The sequence below is a fragment of the Rhincodon typus genome, chromosome 37 (assembly GCF_021869965.1).
Source record: "Rhincodon typus isolate 14 chromosome 37, sRhiTyp1.1, whole genome shotgun sequence".
NCBI lineage: Eukaryota > Metazoa > Chordata > Chondrichthyes > Orectolobiformes > Rhincodontidae > Rhincodon > Rhincodon typus.
Window position 1 is genome coordinate 3,039,178 of NC_063368.1, and position 16,337 is coordinate 3,055,514.

A 16,337-nucleotide genomic window follows, 5' to 3' on the forward strand; every position below is an offset into this window, starting at 1 on the left:
ACATTACATCTGCTTTACAAGATGTATTTTACAGTAAAAATGCTTTAAACTTTTGCCATCTTTGATTGATTTTAATAGTCCGGAAAACTGGAAGCTCACCTTGTTCTGGATCAGTTACGATGCAATGGTGTCCTTGAGGGTATTCGAATCTGCAGACAGGGGTTTCCCAACAGGATTGTGTTCCAGGAATTCCGTCAAAGGTATTCTGCCTTGACATTTTCAGTAGTGAATGTGTCTATATGTTGCATAATCATGAAGCAAAATAGTTTTATCAAAAAAGAAACATGTTCTTTCATGTTGATCAAGAGAGCAGTAACACCATAAACACATGGTTTTGTTAAGGAAGGCCAGGAGTAATTGAAAGATAACATTGTATTGTGACAGAATTGAGGGTTAAAGAAAAGTTGTGTAGATTGTTGAACTACTAGCTAGTTAATGATGGATGAGACGAGTCAATCTGTACTTGGTTTGGATTTATTTAGTGATATGTACAGCTTGACTCAGACTTTGTCCCAGTTCTCGGTAAATGTACAGAAGATATCTATTTTGTTTGCTTATGCTAATAGAGATGCAAAACAATTGCATCAATGTGCTATGCAAGTTATTCTCATCATTCAGCCTATACTGACAAAGTTGTTAAAAAAAAAAATTGTTTATGTAGATAGCTAGTATCTAGTCACTTAATGTAGTTAACGTGTATAAATGAGCTGATCGTTTGCTTTTGTTTTGATTCTTTTGTTGTCCTTCTATTGCAGATATGAAATCCTTACTCCTAATTCAATTCCTAAAGGTTTCATGGATGGAAAGCAGGCTTGTGTACTTATGGTATGTAAGTTTAAATCTGATTGTGGATTTGCGAATATTTTCTAGCTTAACTGTAATTTTTTAAAAAAATTTGTCATGAGATGTAGATATCATTGACAAGGACGCATTTAATGAATGATGTGAACATCTGAGCACTAATCCCTGATTCAACATGAAGTGCGGTTATAAGCATTGTTTCATTTTTAGAGCAGCCGAGACACTGGTGTATGGTCCAAACTACCCACCTCCACAGCTGCATAAAATGCTGTAACATGGCTGATGAAATCTTAATGAATGTAATTTCTGTTCACTTAAACTCTCAGTGCAGTAGTCCCAGAATGGGAGGCGGCCAGTCAACTGATCTTGTACCGGTCAGTTCTCTGACAGAACAATTTAGCTAGTCTTAACTCTGCTGTCTTTTCCAGCCTGTCTGTACCCTTAAATTGCACTTGCATGTCTGTCATCACTGTAGATTAAGATCACAATAGAAACTCTGATGAGCCCCTTTGTAAAACTACTTCTAGTCTGGGAAAAATACATTCACCTCTCCATTAACAAATTCATATTGTGATCATCTTGGCTCCGGTCCTCCCTGTGCTGCACTTTTTGTATTGTTTGTATGACAATGGAAGATTGTTTTGGATTACCTTTTATGTTTGTTACCAATCTCTTTTTTTTGTTGTTTCATTTCTTTCCTCAACTCCTGAACTTTGTATATTTGGCTTGGTTTTCACTTGTGTAATCAACCTGCTGTTTGTCATATATCCCCCTTTTTCTATTTTATTTATTTATACTGGTCTGCCTGAGTTGCATTGGTCCCACTTCCCCCAACTATTCTGAATATTCCAGAAATCTGCTCTGTCTCCTGCTTGTCTCCAGCCATGCATTTATCTGTCCTGGTCTCCTGTTGCTATACTCGTGCAGGGTACTGAGGGTAATCTAGAGATTACTGTCTTCAGGGTCATGTTTTATAATGTTCTTCCTGACTCCCTAAACTCTACTGCAGAATTGCTTACCTCTTTCTATGTCTCACTGGATCAAGGGTCCTGGCTGTTTGCAGGTCTCCTTGAACTGCTCTACAGCTCCTCTGTAACATGGCATAAAGGAGGCAATATACCATCCTGGAGACAAGTCTGCAGCAACTGAAAACTTTTCAGCTCTTCTATCGAGAGGATCCCTTATCATTTCTGCTTTCCACATCTTCCACCTGACCCGTGTAGAGCTGAGTACAGTAGGGGAATTGAGGATTATAGGGAAGGGGCAGGGAAGTGAATGTAAAGAGTGTCAGATCAGTCATTATCCTATTGAATGGTGAGCTGGCTTAAGGAGCTGATTGGCCTACTCCTTTTCCTATTTGCTATGATCTTATGTCTTTGGTTGTGTTCCCCAGAGGATCCCCCCCACACTCACCAGCATTCAGAATTCTGCATACAGAAAAAAGATATAAATTTAGTGATCTAAATATAAAGAGATTGGTCGTTCTGTGTTGTTCAGCCATCTCTCTTCTGTTGGTGTAATGTTTTATTTGAAGTATAGTTTCACGTGAGTTTGCACTAATCTTAACAGAGCTTACAGCATGAGCCTAGACAATGACATTGTCACAACGGAATCCTATCTTGGCATCTACTGTCTGATTCAACAGCCACCATTGGCTATCTAACAGGGTGAAGAAAGCTGACTATTCAAGATGATATTCAATACCTCATTCCATGAGTTTCAGATCATGAATCCATCAGGAGAGACTGATTATAGCTGTCTCTTGAAAAAATTAACACTTGGATTCTCCCCCTGTCCTATTGCTACATTCTTACAGATCAAAGCTCTAGAGTTGGATCCCAACCTGTACCGGATTGGACAGAGTAAGGTGTTCTTCCGTGCTGGTGTATTGGCTCATCTTGAGGAAGAGCGAGACTTGAAGATCACAGATGTCATCATTGAATTCCAAGCCTTGTGCAGAGGCTATTTGGCAAGAAAGTAAGAGATCTGTTTTCGAATTGTTTCATTTAATTCTAGGGTAAAGTTGGACTCTTTGCTATTCCTGCCCCAACCGTGTTGAAAGTGGGTGTGTCTTAATCTGGCTCCTTTGCTTGGGCTGAGTAAATTCGTGGATGGTTTTAACATAAGAATTTAGAACCACCCCTTTTTTCAATGTTCATTTGCCTGTCAGGAAGTATAAGAGCAACGTGGAGTGACATTTCCTTGCGATGTAAAGAAGCTGAGATCAATACCCTCTCACCAGGCTTTGCGCTGGTACATATCACATATGTATCTACACTTTGTTCCTCCCATGTTTCCTCTTCCTGTTCCAAGTAGTTAGTTGTAGTTTCTGCTACCCCACCGTTTGTCATTGCTTGGTAATTGGAAACCCATGATGTTTCCTTGTCCTATTCTCAGCTCCTCAAAATCATCCCTCTTCCAATCTATTAATTTGGTTTTCAATATAGTTATGACCTCCTGTATCACATTTTAAAGTCCACTATATTGTGGTCACCTACATGATTCTGCGCTATTTAATTCTCCTCTCTGATCCAATAGCAAATCTTCCCTTTTTTCAAGAGTTGGAAAGGAGTCTGTATGTATTATAGGAATTCCATTCAATTCTCCCTTTCATCTACCTCTTCTGTCCAGTTAATGTGAAGGTAGTTGAAATCCCTCATTATTGCATTTCTTTTCAAACTCCATTCCCTAACATGTCTGCATATTTTTCCTCAACCTCACTTTTACAATTCGATGGTCTGTAGAGTACGCAACTACTGCAATTGAACCTTTCATTATCTTTTATTCTTATCCATATTGGTTATGAAAGTGGCAGCAAGAGTAGGCCATCCATCTTTTCGAGCCTGCTTCACTATTCTAGATCGTGGCTGATCATCTGCCTCGCTGTTATATCCCTCTGTTCCCATATCCATTATGTCATGAACTAGAAGTCAGTCAATCTCTGTCTTGACTTAATAAGAGCTTCCATGTCCCCTAAGACAGAATAAGACACCCTCTGAATGAAGAAGTTCCTCCTCCTTGTGCTAAATGACTTGCCTTTTATTCTGTTCTCCACTCTGATTCTAGACTTCACAGCCAGGGTTTATTCTTAAGAATTTTCTAAGTTTCTGAGATTGCCTGTCATGTTTCTAACCTCAATACAGGACTATACTCCTGAATTTCTTGAGGGCAGACCTGCCATCTTCAGAACCAGCCTGGTATACATCACCAGCAGTCTGCACAGTTGCATCCCTTTTTACTAATTGTGGTTATTTTATCCTGAATAAGTATAACTGCTCCATCTTCTCCTTTCTTACCCCTTTTTTTTGTTTTGACATCCTGTTTTACCCTTCAAGTTTAATTCCTGGTCCTGATTTGTCTGCAGCCACAACTTGGTAGTTAATACAATGTCTAGTTTGCACAATGCATACTTGCCTTCAGTTTCCCTGTTTTGTATGGCCACTGTCTGTATAGACATCTTGACTCACTTTTAATGATTCTACTCATTTGTACGGTTAACCATCCTTCAAACTCCTGTTTTATAACTCTTTCCTCTAAGAGTTTAATGTTGTCCTGCTGTTTTAGGAGCTATGTTTTAATAGCCGGTATATTGCAGGGCATTTGCTCGACGCCAGCAACAGTTGAATGCCATGAAAGTGATACAGAGGAACTGTGCTGCTTACCTGAAACTGCGTAATTGGCAGTGGTGGAGACTGTTCACAAAGGCAAGTATGATGTCAACCCCTGAGGTGGGGGCAGCAAAATTCCTTGACTTAAAAGTTGTTTGTAAGCTCTTCTCCTTTATCGTGGATATTAATGTGTAGTAATTAGTGACTTTCCATGACCAGTGAATACTCTATTAAAAGTACTGGAAATGCCCAGCAAGGTCAGCAGTATCTGAGAAGAAAAACAAGGGTAACATTTCAGGTTTATAGTGCTCTTCTCAAATGTTGGGACTATTGAGAGAAGTCTTTCATATGAGGCATGGTACAGTCAGCACTTTATCTTCTAAAAGTAGCTGATGCAAAACTTGCATGCCATAGAAGAGACAGATGTTAAGGTAGTAATTGATAAAAGATGATGGAATAGAATTCTCATGAAATCACTCCTTAGGCTTCAATTTGAAATACTTTGGACAATTCTGATCACTGTAGTTTAGGAAAAATGTCGATAGTTTAGAAAGGATGCAGAAGACATTTCCTAGGGGTAAAGACCTGCAGTTATGGGAAGTTAAAGTTAGGACTCCTCTTGGGACAAGAAGGTTGAGTTGACAGAGGTTTTCATGATAAGTTTACATAGGTTAAAAGGAATGCTATATTCCATCTGGCAACCAATCAATAACTAGAGGTTATAAACTCAATAATTGGCAAAATGTTGAATCGGGGGAGAGAAGAGATGAAAACTGTAAGAACTTGCTGAGGTTTGGAACACTTCACCTGAAAAGCTAGTGAAAGCTTATTCTATAAATAATTCTGAAAGGTAGCTCGACAGGCTCTTAAGGATGAGAAACTTTGAGGATTACGGACAAAAAGCGGGGATTTTGGAGTAACCCAATTAAAGACCAAGGGCTGATATGACTGGCCAAATATGTTATAATTTTCAGTGGTTCCGTGAATTCTGCAGGCAAGGTGGCCAGAAACAGAGGTTTTACTGTTGTATCCATCCATTTCTTGCTTTTAGATGGCTTTTTTGAACATTTCATTCAGCATTTCAGTCCACGTATGTCACCAATTGTATCTTGAAAATGGACAATAACTAATTCAACTAAGAACGATCCATTCAGAATTTTGAAAGATTTAAGATTTTTGCTAAATCACTATCTTGCCATAACTTAACTAGATATGGTTTATGCTGTCATGTGAAACAACTGTGATCTATTACCCTGAATTGTTATCCTTTTATGTCTGTATACAAGCATTTTTTAATTAATCTGAGAAATTATCTATTGGATTGTTCCTTCTAACTACTACTGTTAATGCACAGGTGAAGCCATTGCTTCAGGTGAGTCGACAAGAGGAGGAAATGATTGCCAAAGAGGATGAGTTGATGAAAACTAAGGAGAAACACTTGCAAGCAGAGAAGAGATTGTCTGAACTGGAGGAGCAACAGACCCAGGTGAATACTTTCTGTCATAAGGATATATGTTCCTTATGCCCTGTATTAGTAGCTTCATGTAACAGTGAAATAAAATATTTGCAAACAGAACTGCATGAAACAGGGCCCTTTTGTGATATCACTTGGAGTGCACTGATTTCACTGGAAGGGGGTGGTCGGAGAGCAATTTCACTGGAGTAGTTCCTCTGTTTAAATTATTCTAGTATTAGTTGAATAAAATTCAACCTAATGGTGGTGGATCTTGTAGCATTGTTTTATAAATTTAAATTAATTGGACAATATATGGGGAATGTTCAAGTTTGTAAAACATCTGCGTTCAGGTCTGCTTCATCACTTGTGACGCAATTTGCTTCTCTAGATTTAATCAATTATATATTTTGCATCCTCCGACCTTTCATGACCTTTTTGAAAGAAACTCGTTTATTTCTCTATACTCTGTTCAAAATTTACCCATTTTGTTTGCAAATTAATAACCATTGGAATTGAAATGTTAATGGAATTTTGATGTGGCTGACATAGATTAAGCTGATTTAAAATGATCAGTTTTTGTGGTGAGTTATTGCTAATTGGGATAATTTCAAGGGAACTGAAATGTGAACGGATGAGTACATATTGAAAACCAGGTCCTGCGAAGACTTGATTGCCCATGTAATCTATGCTGTACAGTGTCCCTGTGCACTTTAAGACTAGCTACACTGCAAAGAATAAGAGGAGTACTAGGCTATTTCAAAACTAATCTGCGGTGTCATCTAGATTTGGCCAACCCTGGGGAGGAAGCATTAAAGTATTCCAAGTTTGTAATTGAGTCTTGAATTGAGTGGTTCTTGGACTGGCTTGAAGTTTCATCCGCACTGTTCACTGGGAACATTCCTACTTGACCTGACTGGAGAAATCTATGGTATTTGCGTTGACAAGAAAATTATTTTTAACTTTGGGTAATATTTTGGTCAGAACACGTTTCTCCTCATAATGCAAACACATTCACTCCCCACGTTTCTTTAATTTAGCCCCTCTTGTGGAGATCATCGTCTGCGTTTGCTATTTAAATTCTCATACTTATGTCAACTTGCCAATTGTCTTGCAGTTGTTGTCTGAGAAGTCTGCTCTGCAGGAGCAGCTACAGGCTGAGACTGAGCTCTGTGCTGAGGCAGAGGAGATGAGGGCACGACTTGCAGCTAAGAAGCAGGAGCTGGAAGAGATCCTTCATGATCTGGAAGCACGAGTGGAGGAGGAGGAGGAACACTGTCAGCAGCTAATAACCGATAAGAAGAAAATGCAACAAACCATCCAGGTAAAGTTCTGTATCTCGAAGGGTATGCTGGGCTGTTAGAATTGCTGGGTTGAATCACCTCCATCCAACCCAAGAAGATTTGAGGGGACGAAATATCAGTTTCTTTTTTTTTTTATAAACCTTCATAGAAGGTGCTAGTTACTTTGGTTTGAGAATGTGTGCGTTGTTTGTTTGTTTAGTCCATTAGATATTAAACCACCTTGAAAAAACAAGTTTAACTTAGAATGTCAGCATGCACTGGGATTTTGTCTGATAATGGGAGCTGATTGCAAGCCATTGTCAAAGCAACCACTGTTAATCAATTGTTGCAAGAGCTGGTTGATCAAACCGTGAGCTTGTTGCAGGAACTGAAACAACATCATTTAACTGTTGGCAGTATCTCCATACTGACTTAAATTGTACACTATGAAGGTACAAAAATTGACAAAAAGGTGAAGAAGGGTCCTGACCCAAAACATCAACTTTCCTACTCTGATGCTGCCTGACCTGTGTTCCTCCAGCTCCACACTGTGTTGTCTCTGACTCCAGCATCTGTAGTCCTTGCTATCCCCGGGGGGAAAGAAATTATCTACTGGTCCAGCCAGATTGTCCCATGCCTGTGTGTGTCACAATACATGCACCCCTCTGTTCCTACCACACAAGAAAGCTGTATAATTTCCTAGGAAAGGCAAAATAACATCAGTTAAAAGAATCTAAATTCTATAATATCCCCTTCTTGTTCAATAGACAATGAAATCTGGAACAGGAAAATTGCTTTGACTCTGATTTTTATGCAATACCTACTTATGAGGTGATCTCTGTTTGAACTTGAAAATGGTTTAGCTCTAAAACACAATCAGAAATAGCTGGAGAAACTCAGCAGGTCTGGCAGCATATGTGAAGAAAAAGCTGTTCCAAAGAAGGGTCGCTGAACTTGAAACATGGACTCTGTTTTCTGTCTACAAGTGCTGCCAGACCTGCTGAGTTTCTCCACCTATTTCTGTTTTAGTGTCAAATTTCCAGCATACACAATTTTTTTTTTGTTTACTGGCTCAGTTCTGTCTTGAATGATGCCCATGTATTCGATGTTCTATGTTGTACAAGCTGGCATGCTCCATGAGTCCACCGTTCGGATAAGAAGTGTTTCTAACAGCTAAACTAATTCAGTTTTTTAGATAAGCTGAGAATGAGTGATCGGATTTAGCTTCAATGTTTTTTGCCTTCTGGCTAATAGTGAGTGATGATATGGATTCTCCCCTGTTTCACTGGGCAAGTGCCTAGGAAGTCTGAAATGTTGGTTAATGTTCACTGAACAACCTGTCCGTTATGTTTAATCAAGTGAGGTTTGTGCAGAGTCATACCCTAATCTGGGGCAATGTGCAACCCAAGTGCAGGAACTGAAAGGATAGGAGTTTCTATTTTGGAGTTGTCCTTCTCCCGGTTTAGCTGCTAAACAAACTAGAGTGCCACTTCTGCCTTTTCTACATTACCATCCACCCTGAGTTCTTCCACATGGTCGGTCAGTAAAGGCTAATTGGTCAGTGGCTGGGATTTGAAATTAGATTTTTCCTTCTGCTAGGAAGGCTGCAGATAAAGTCAGTCAGTAGGAATTTGATTAAGGATGGCTATTTAAAACACTGATTATTTGGAACTTATGACAAGCTTATCAATTCTTCATTCTGGCCCTTCGTAAGCGTTTGATCACTCTAGTGATTTATGCATAACCTACGGCTTATCAAGTATACTGTGAAATAGATTTGTAGACTGGAAAAAGAACAGTGATTCCTTGACTGTATACTCTTGATCCGTCATTCACATTTTACACTGACAACGATACGGTTGATCTAGAGAAAGTGGTTGAACTCCCCAGGTTAAACCTGCAAGATACCTGGTTGTAAGGAAAGAAAAAGGTTCAGTTGTGCTTTTAGGAGGAATTATTTGATTTGTAAGAATGTTCATGATTAATTGGGCCAATATTTCAGTTTTGTTAGCTAAAATCTTCAGTGAGGTTCGTCAAAATCAGAACATGAGTGTGGCATTTAGGAATTAAGGGCAGGCTTTGGTCTAACTATTAAATTAGACATCACTCATTCCTTGCTTGAATGTAAGTGTGACTAATGGTTTAATTTAAAATGCATTTGAAGTGTAGCAACCAAAGAACTTCATAAGTCCATAGATTTAGAGGAGGCTGGAAAGCAGGAGAATTTGTTAATAAAATTGTATCTTTTACTTGGTGGGAAGGCTGGTCCAAAAGGCTTGAGTTGGAATTTTATGGTGCTGTGAATCTGACTGTATTGCCAGTATATATAATGCCTGTTTGCTGTTCCATGTTTTTGCCAATGAATGGATATGAAGAATGTATTTGAATGCCCCAAAGCTAGGGAGGGGTTGCTTATTGTGTTTAGGGAATGGGTGATAGTAATGATCCATGTTAATTTCTGCATTTCCAGGAATTGGAGGAACAGCTAGAAGAGGAGGAGGCAACACGACAAAGGCTGCAGCTGGAAAAGAGTGCTGTTGATTCTAAGATGAAGACTATGAGTGATGAAATCTTTCTACTGGAAGATCAGAGCAATAAACTCATGAAGGTTAGTTATGTTTTAAAGTCTTTCGTTTTCCCAAACTTAACTAAGAGTTGTGAAGTATCTCCAGCAATGACTTTCATTATCTTAGTACATTTGTCCATTTTTTTAATACTCTTGTACACGTGTGGATCCATAGGAAAAAAAACTTATGGAGGAGAGGATAGCAGAGTTCACCACTAACCTGGCAGAAGAGGAGGAGAAGTCCAAAAGTCTGACCAAACTCAAGACTAAACATGAAACCATGATTACAGACCTAGAAGGTGAGGAACTGCATCAGCAGTGTGTTTATCTGCATCAGTATTGTACATGACTGTATTAATATACGTAAAAACCTGTTTTTGCAGTCTTGGTTCAATTTCATGAGTCCTAATGCTTGTCATAATTCATCTTGGACCCTGTTTAGGTGGATTGTGTTCAATCCTTTGTTTGAAATGTTTGAACTCTAGTCCTGAAGGTCATCTAAAGTATTAATTATTTTATTATGCATTTCTCAAGGTGTAGGTGTAACAGAGAAAGGATGCTGTGCATTCCCATCCCTAGGTAAACTGAGTTTTAATTTGGTGTGCAGATTAGTTGAATTGGCCGTGCTAATTTGCCTGTAGTGTCCAGGGTTGTGTAGGCTTGGAGGATTAGCCGTGGTAAATGTGGGGTTACGAGGATAGGGTATGGTGAATTTGATGGGCTGAATGGTCTCTTTCCGCACGGTAGATGCTGATTCTGTGGTTTTGTTAAAACCAAATAATTTGCTCAGGCACTTTAAAAGGATATTTCAAAATCAACCATGCTCTGTAACTCCAGTTCCACAACCTAGTAAGGACAGGAAGTTTTTCCACCCTTTAAAAAGGCATCAGTTGATAATTTTGCAGCTATCTGATGTCTGTCATTTTTACTGTACTTTACATTTTAAAACCAGAGTTAAACATGATGGGATTTCATCTTGCCTTGTCTGGATTAATAGTCCTAGCCTCTGAATTAGTAATCCAATATAATCGCTACACCACCATAATCCGTGAGTGCTTTTTCGACCTGGAGTATTCTGAAATCACTGGCTCTTTGAAGATAACCTTGAACATTTTGTGTTTGGAGGTGACAGTGAAGGAAAGTGATTTTGCTGATTCAGTTATTAGTCCTGATCAGGGTAGGAAGCTGTTCACTTACCTATCTTGCAAGTCAGTCTGCAATTTTCCCAGCATATTTTAGAAGCACTTGAAAGAGGTAAGCACCATATGAAAATTGAGAGTTTGAGTTTCACAGCTGCCAGTCGTTCCCAGACTGATGGCAAAAGTTTGCAACCTGATTAAAATGGTTTAGAGCAATGAACTGTTCTCCATTTTTGAAGGGATATGTTTTTGTAGCCTAGCATATGTTGGGTTCTTGTATTCATTTGATCAACCTTTGGTCCACAAGAAATCATTTCTGTACAGTATCCCGCTTCCAGCCTGAGCAAGATCTGTGATTTGGGATACCAATTGGTTTTGAGGGTGTATATACATAAAATCAGTGTGGCAGTATGTTTTAATTTTGACAGATCGTTTGAAGAGAGAGGAAAAGCTGCGACAAGAATTGGAGAAGAATCGCCGTAAATTGGAGGGAGACTCGTCTGATTTACATGACCAGATTTCTGAACTACAGCAACAGATTGCAGAACTCCGTACACTCTTAGCTAAGAAAGAAGAGGAGCTCCAGGCTGCACTGTCCAGGTAAAAATTGCAGTAGAATGGTAAATGGAAAAAATGGCTTTTGTCCTTCTATTAATATGTAGAAGTTATTTTGATGCAAACAACTGATTTGGAATAAGCAAGATGTTCATTGGTCGAAAAATAAACCCAAAAAGAGTCATAGATGCTGGAAATTAGAAACAAAAACAGAAATTGCTGGAAAAACTCAGCAGGTCTGACAGCATCTGTGGATGTCCAGTTCTGAAAAAGGGCCACTGGACCCGAAACGTTAACTCTGATTTCTCTCCACAGACCTGCTGAGTGTTGTTAATTCGTCATGTAACCCTGTCATTCGATTACTGGAAGCCAGTGTATTTTAGATGGGAATTGGATTTCTAAATGGTGTCATATGTATTTTCAGCTTCCTGCTTAGTGGTCTGGCCAAGGCAAACAAAAAGTCACTGCATGTGCACCTGGCAAGTATCGATGCTAGCCATTCCAGAAAGCATCTAAAGTTTTGAACTGGTTTCATATCTTCTACAGAATAGATGAAGAAGCTACACAGAAGAATATTGCCCTGAAGAAAATCCGTGAACTGGAATCTCACATTAGTGAGCTGCAGGAGGATTTAGAATCTGAGAAAGTTGCTAGAGCTAAGGCTGATAAACAGAAAAGAGATCTTGGTGAGGAGCTGGAGGCTTTGAAAACGGAACTGGAAGATACACTTGACTCTACAGCTGCCCAGCAAGAACTCAGGTAATCAGAAGAGCAATGACTACAGCCACATTTCAATGCTAGCTGTAAAATTCAATTTTAAGGAAGATCGGTGAAAGCAGAGCAGTAGAAGTTGTCTACGTGGACTTTAACAAGGCCTTTGACTAGGTTCGACATGGTAGACTGGTAAGTAAGGTTAGATCTCATGGGATGCAGGGAGATCTAGCCAATTGGATACAAAATTGGCTTGATGTTAGGAGACAGGCGGTGATGGTGGAGGGTTGTTGTTCACACTGGAGGCCTGTGGCCAGCGGTGTGGCCAGCGGTGTGCCCGCAAGGATCAGTGCTGGGTCCACTGTTGTTTGCTGTTTACTAAACAATTTGGATGACAATATGAGAAGCATGGTTAGTAAGTTTGCAGGTGGCTGCAAAATTGGTGGTGTGGTGGACAATGAAGAAGGTTATCTTAGAATACAATGGGATCCTGATCAACTGGACCACTGGACTAGGGAATGGCAGGTGGGATTTAATTCCGATAAATGCAAGTTAAGGCATACCAGGGTGGGACTTCACAGTTGATGATGGGGCCCTGGGGAGAGACACCTAGGGGTACAGGTATATAGTTCCATGAAAGTGGCATCACGGGTAGGGTGGTGAAGGCGGCATTTGGCATGCTTGCCCTCATCAGTTAGAGCATTTAGTACAGGAGTTCGGATGTCATCTTTTAGTTGTACAAGATATTGCCTTCAGATCCTGGCTTCAAGAATCCAACTGGTTCCTCATTGCGTGAGAATTAGGAGATGTTGAATCACGCCCCAATTTTTTACATCCGTAGATTTCGTGGAGTTTAAATCCCCTAAGGCTGAGTGTCTCCAGTTGTTCATCTCATTTATTTGTTTGGTGTAAATGCCCTCTGGCAGTAAATAGAAAGCGTGATGGCACTATCTGGGAGAAAGTGGGAAGAAAGATAGCTGTAGAAAGCCCCCTCCTACTGATTTAAAATCTTGCTGTGACAATATTTGAGTAGTTCTGGCCACTTGCTTTTAAAACAAAGATGTGTCTTGTGGCGAGGATCAAGTTCTTCCAGCTGTCACTAGTATTCCTCATGCAACTGGCAGGTAACTGGCACTCCCATTCCTTATGTGGGGAGATTTACCCTCTCATGCTTTTTAGGTCCAAAGTGAATGACCCATATTTTTCTCATATTTGCCTATTAACATAATCTATTGATAGATTTTTGGAATTTATTTCTCAAACTATGTTATATTATACTGCCTTCCAATATATTTATGTAATTACCAAATTTAGATGTGTGGTTGTCTAACCAATCATCTAGCTCAGCACTGAATTATTGGGGAACTAACATACAATCTTAGCCATTACTAATCACATCAACCAATTAAAGTTCTTTCACATTGTTCCTATTCTGTTTCTTCCATTTGACTGTTCCCCAACCAGGTCAATAGTTTGTCTTCAATTCTGTGAGCTTCACATCAATTGTGGTCCCTTTATGAAAGGACTTTATCAAATTCCTTCTGAAAATTCATATAAATAACATGCATAAATGCTGTCATGTCTGCCTCTTTAGTCTCCTCTTCAAACTTAAAATCAGTGGGATCTTTTTCTCCCAGTTGTGGTAATTAGCATACTGGATTGCATTTGGTATTCGTTTTAATACTATAAAAGGTGGATTTTTTTCTGTACAAATGTATTAATCATTTTGTTACTACCTTTTTTATTTGCTCTCTCCCTCCATTTATAATTATTAAAGAGCAAAGCGGGAGCAAGAAGTGAGTCAGATGAAGAGAGCCCTGGAAGATGAAGCAAAGACCCATGAATTGCAGATCCAGGAAATGAGACAAAAACACTCCCAGGTTGTGGAAGATCTGTCTGAGCAATTAGAACAGACAAAAAGGGTATGTTAATTTCTTTATTGGTGAGAATTTTGGAGTTTGGAGGAGCTGTATCTGAGGAATAACTCCTTGGATGCTGAAGCAGTCCATGTACAAATGCTGCAAGACCTGGACAATATCCAGGTTTGGGCTCATGAGTAGCAAGTAACATTGCCTGATACATTGTGTCAATGGCAATCTACAACAAGAGAGAATCTAGTTGTTGCTCCCTGACATTCAATAGTATCACCATCACGGAATACCCCACCATCAACATCCTGGGGTTATCATTGACCAGAAACTGAAGTGGACTAGTCACAAGTACTGTGACTACAAGAACATGCCAGAGGCTAGGAAGCTTTGTAGTGAGTAACTTGTCGTCTTACTCCGTAATGCCTTATCACCATCTAAAAGCACAAATCAGGAGCATGTTAAGAATGCTTGCCACTTATCTGTATGAGTGCAGTGCTCAAGCCTGACACCATCCAGGACAAAGAAGTCTGTTTGATTGGTACCATATCCGCAAATACCTAATCTTTCTTCCACTGACACTCAGTAGCAGCAATGTATACCGTCTACAAGATGCACTGTAGAAGTTCACCAAGCCTCCTTCCAAGCCAATGAACACTATCAGACACACTGGAACACCTGCTGCAAATTCTCCTCCAAGCCACTTACCATCCAGACTTGGAAATGTATCACTGTTCCTATAGTGTCACTGAGTCAACATCCTGGAATTCCCTCCCTAACAGCATCATGGGTGTACCCACCAAGTAGACTGCAGCAGCTTAAGAAGGCAGATCACCACCACCTTGAGGCCATCAGGAGTGGCAATAAATGCTGGCACATCCCAAATTGCCCTAGAACTGAGTGGCAAGCTTGGTGATTTCAGAGGATGACTGCGTAAACTGTGTTAATTTGGTCTGGGGTCATAATAAGGCTAGATCAGGTCAGGATCAGAGATTTTGTTCCCTTAAGGTCATTAATGAACCAGATGGGTTTTTACAAAAATCAATAGTTGCATGGTCACCACACTACTGAGATGAGCTTTCAAATACAATTTTTTCTCATTTATTGAATTTAAATTTGATTTAAACCAAAGTCCAATTGTTTTAAACTCATGTTTTGTCCAAAATGGGTAAAATCAGTATTAATGGTACACATATTCCTCAATCAGGAATATCTAGTGGAACAAACTACCTAACAATTGTGTAGTAACAATGTTGTCAAGACTCTGATAGAACTCAGTACGGTAGGAACAACAAAAGTGGCCTAAATAGATTCATGCACAACTGTGAATAATTCTTTTTGTATAATATACAAACTGGCCCTAAACTGACATCCAGAAAATATCTGGATAGGAGATCCAATGTTGCTGGACTCAAAGATCCTGAGAAGAAAGATCTACTTGGCAGCACGTCACGGCTAACCTGGCAAAGACTAATGTTTTGGGATGATTGGGAATTGTTCAACCTTTGCCTGCAGACCAGAACCAAAACCTCCTGCCATCGAACTGCAGTATGCAGATGACAGCTGCGTGTTCTCGCACTCCAAGAGGCTGATCTACTAACCATCATCGATTAGGGCATATTGAGAATGGCCCTCAGATTAAACGTCTGGAAAACCAATGCTCTTTACCAGCTCACTTGTGCTACACAACACTGTCCCTGACCATCAAAATCCATGGTGAACCCCTGGACATTACGGATTATTTCCCATATCTTGGATGCCTCCTTTCAGTGTGAACAGATAGTGACAATGAAATCGAACATCGATGCCAATATGTCAGCACAGCCTTCGGATGTAAGAGAAACAGTTTGAAGTCCGACACTTCAAGCCCAGCACAAAGCTTAATTTGTCATTTTCTGAAATTTAGATTTTAAAATTACTTTGATTTGTGCAAAATAACATGAAAGTTGCATGGCGTTAGTTGTATTTGAGTTATGTGCAGTTCTGTTTTTAATTCTTCCAGAAATGTGGTACAGATTTAAAGCAATTACTGTCCTACTTCATTATTCACATATCCTTTCCTTCTGCCTTGCAGATCTATCTAATAAACTTACACAATATACAGAACTGAAATGGGTCCCCTTTGCTCATTTATCTTATCTCATCCTTTCACCGTATCTTTTTACTCCGTTTTCTCTTGAACTTGTCTAGTTTCCTTGCAGATTTATCTAAACTGTTTACTTAAATCACTTGTTGTGATAGCAAGCTGTATATTTTAGCCATGTTTCAGGAAATTTCTGTCTACACCCTATTGACTTTATTCTTAACTATCCTATATTTATTGTTTTGGATTCTCCCACAAGTGAAAACCTGT

General features: G+C 39.5%; 1 protein-coding gene across 1 annotated transcript in view; it reads left to right on the plus strand.

Moving 5' to 3' along the window:
• LOC109913798 (myosin-9-like) overlaps positions 1-16,337 on the plus strand; it is a 70,784-nt gene that overhangs the window by 20,491 nt on the left and 33,956 nt on the right. The window contains exons 5-15 of the mRNA XM_048617332.1: positions 79-200; positions 756-825; positions 2,618-2,778; positions 4,397-4,505; positions 5,764-5,895; positions 6,980-7,186; positions 9,616-9,753; positions 9,887-10,010; positions 11,279-11,450; positions 11,952-12,164; positions 13,894-14,038. Of these exons, the coding sequence (XP_048473289.1) occupies positions 79-200; positions 756-825; positions 2,618-2,778; positions 4,397-4,505; positions 5,764-5,895; positions 6,980-7,186; positions 9,616-9,753; positions 9,887-10,010; positions 11,279-11,450; positions 11,952-12,164; positions 13,894-14,038 (1,593 nt within the window). The remainder of the gene's footprint in view (positions 1-78; positions 201-755; positions 826-2,617; positions 2,779-4,396; positions 4,506-5,763; positions 5,896-6,979; positions 7,187-9,615; positions 9,754-9,886; positions 10,011-11,278; positions 11,451-11,951; positions 12,165-13,893; positions 14,039-16,337) is intronic.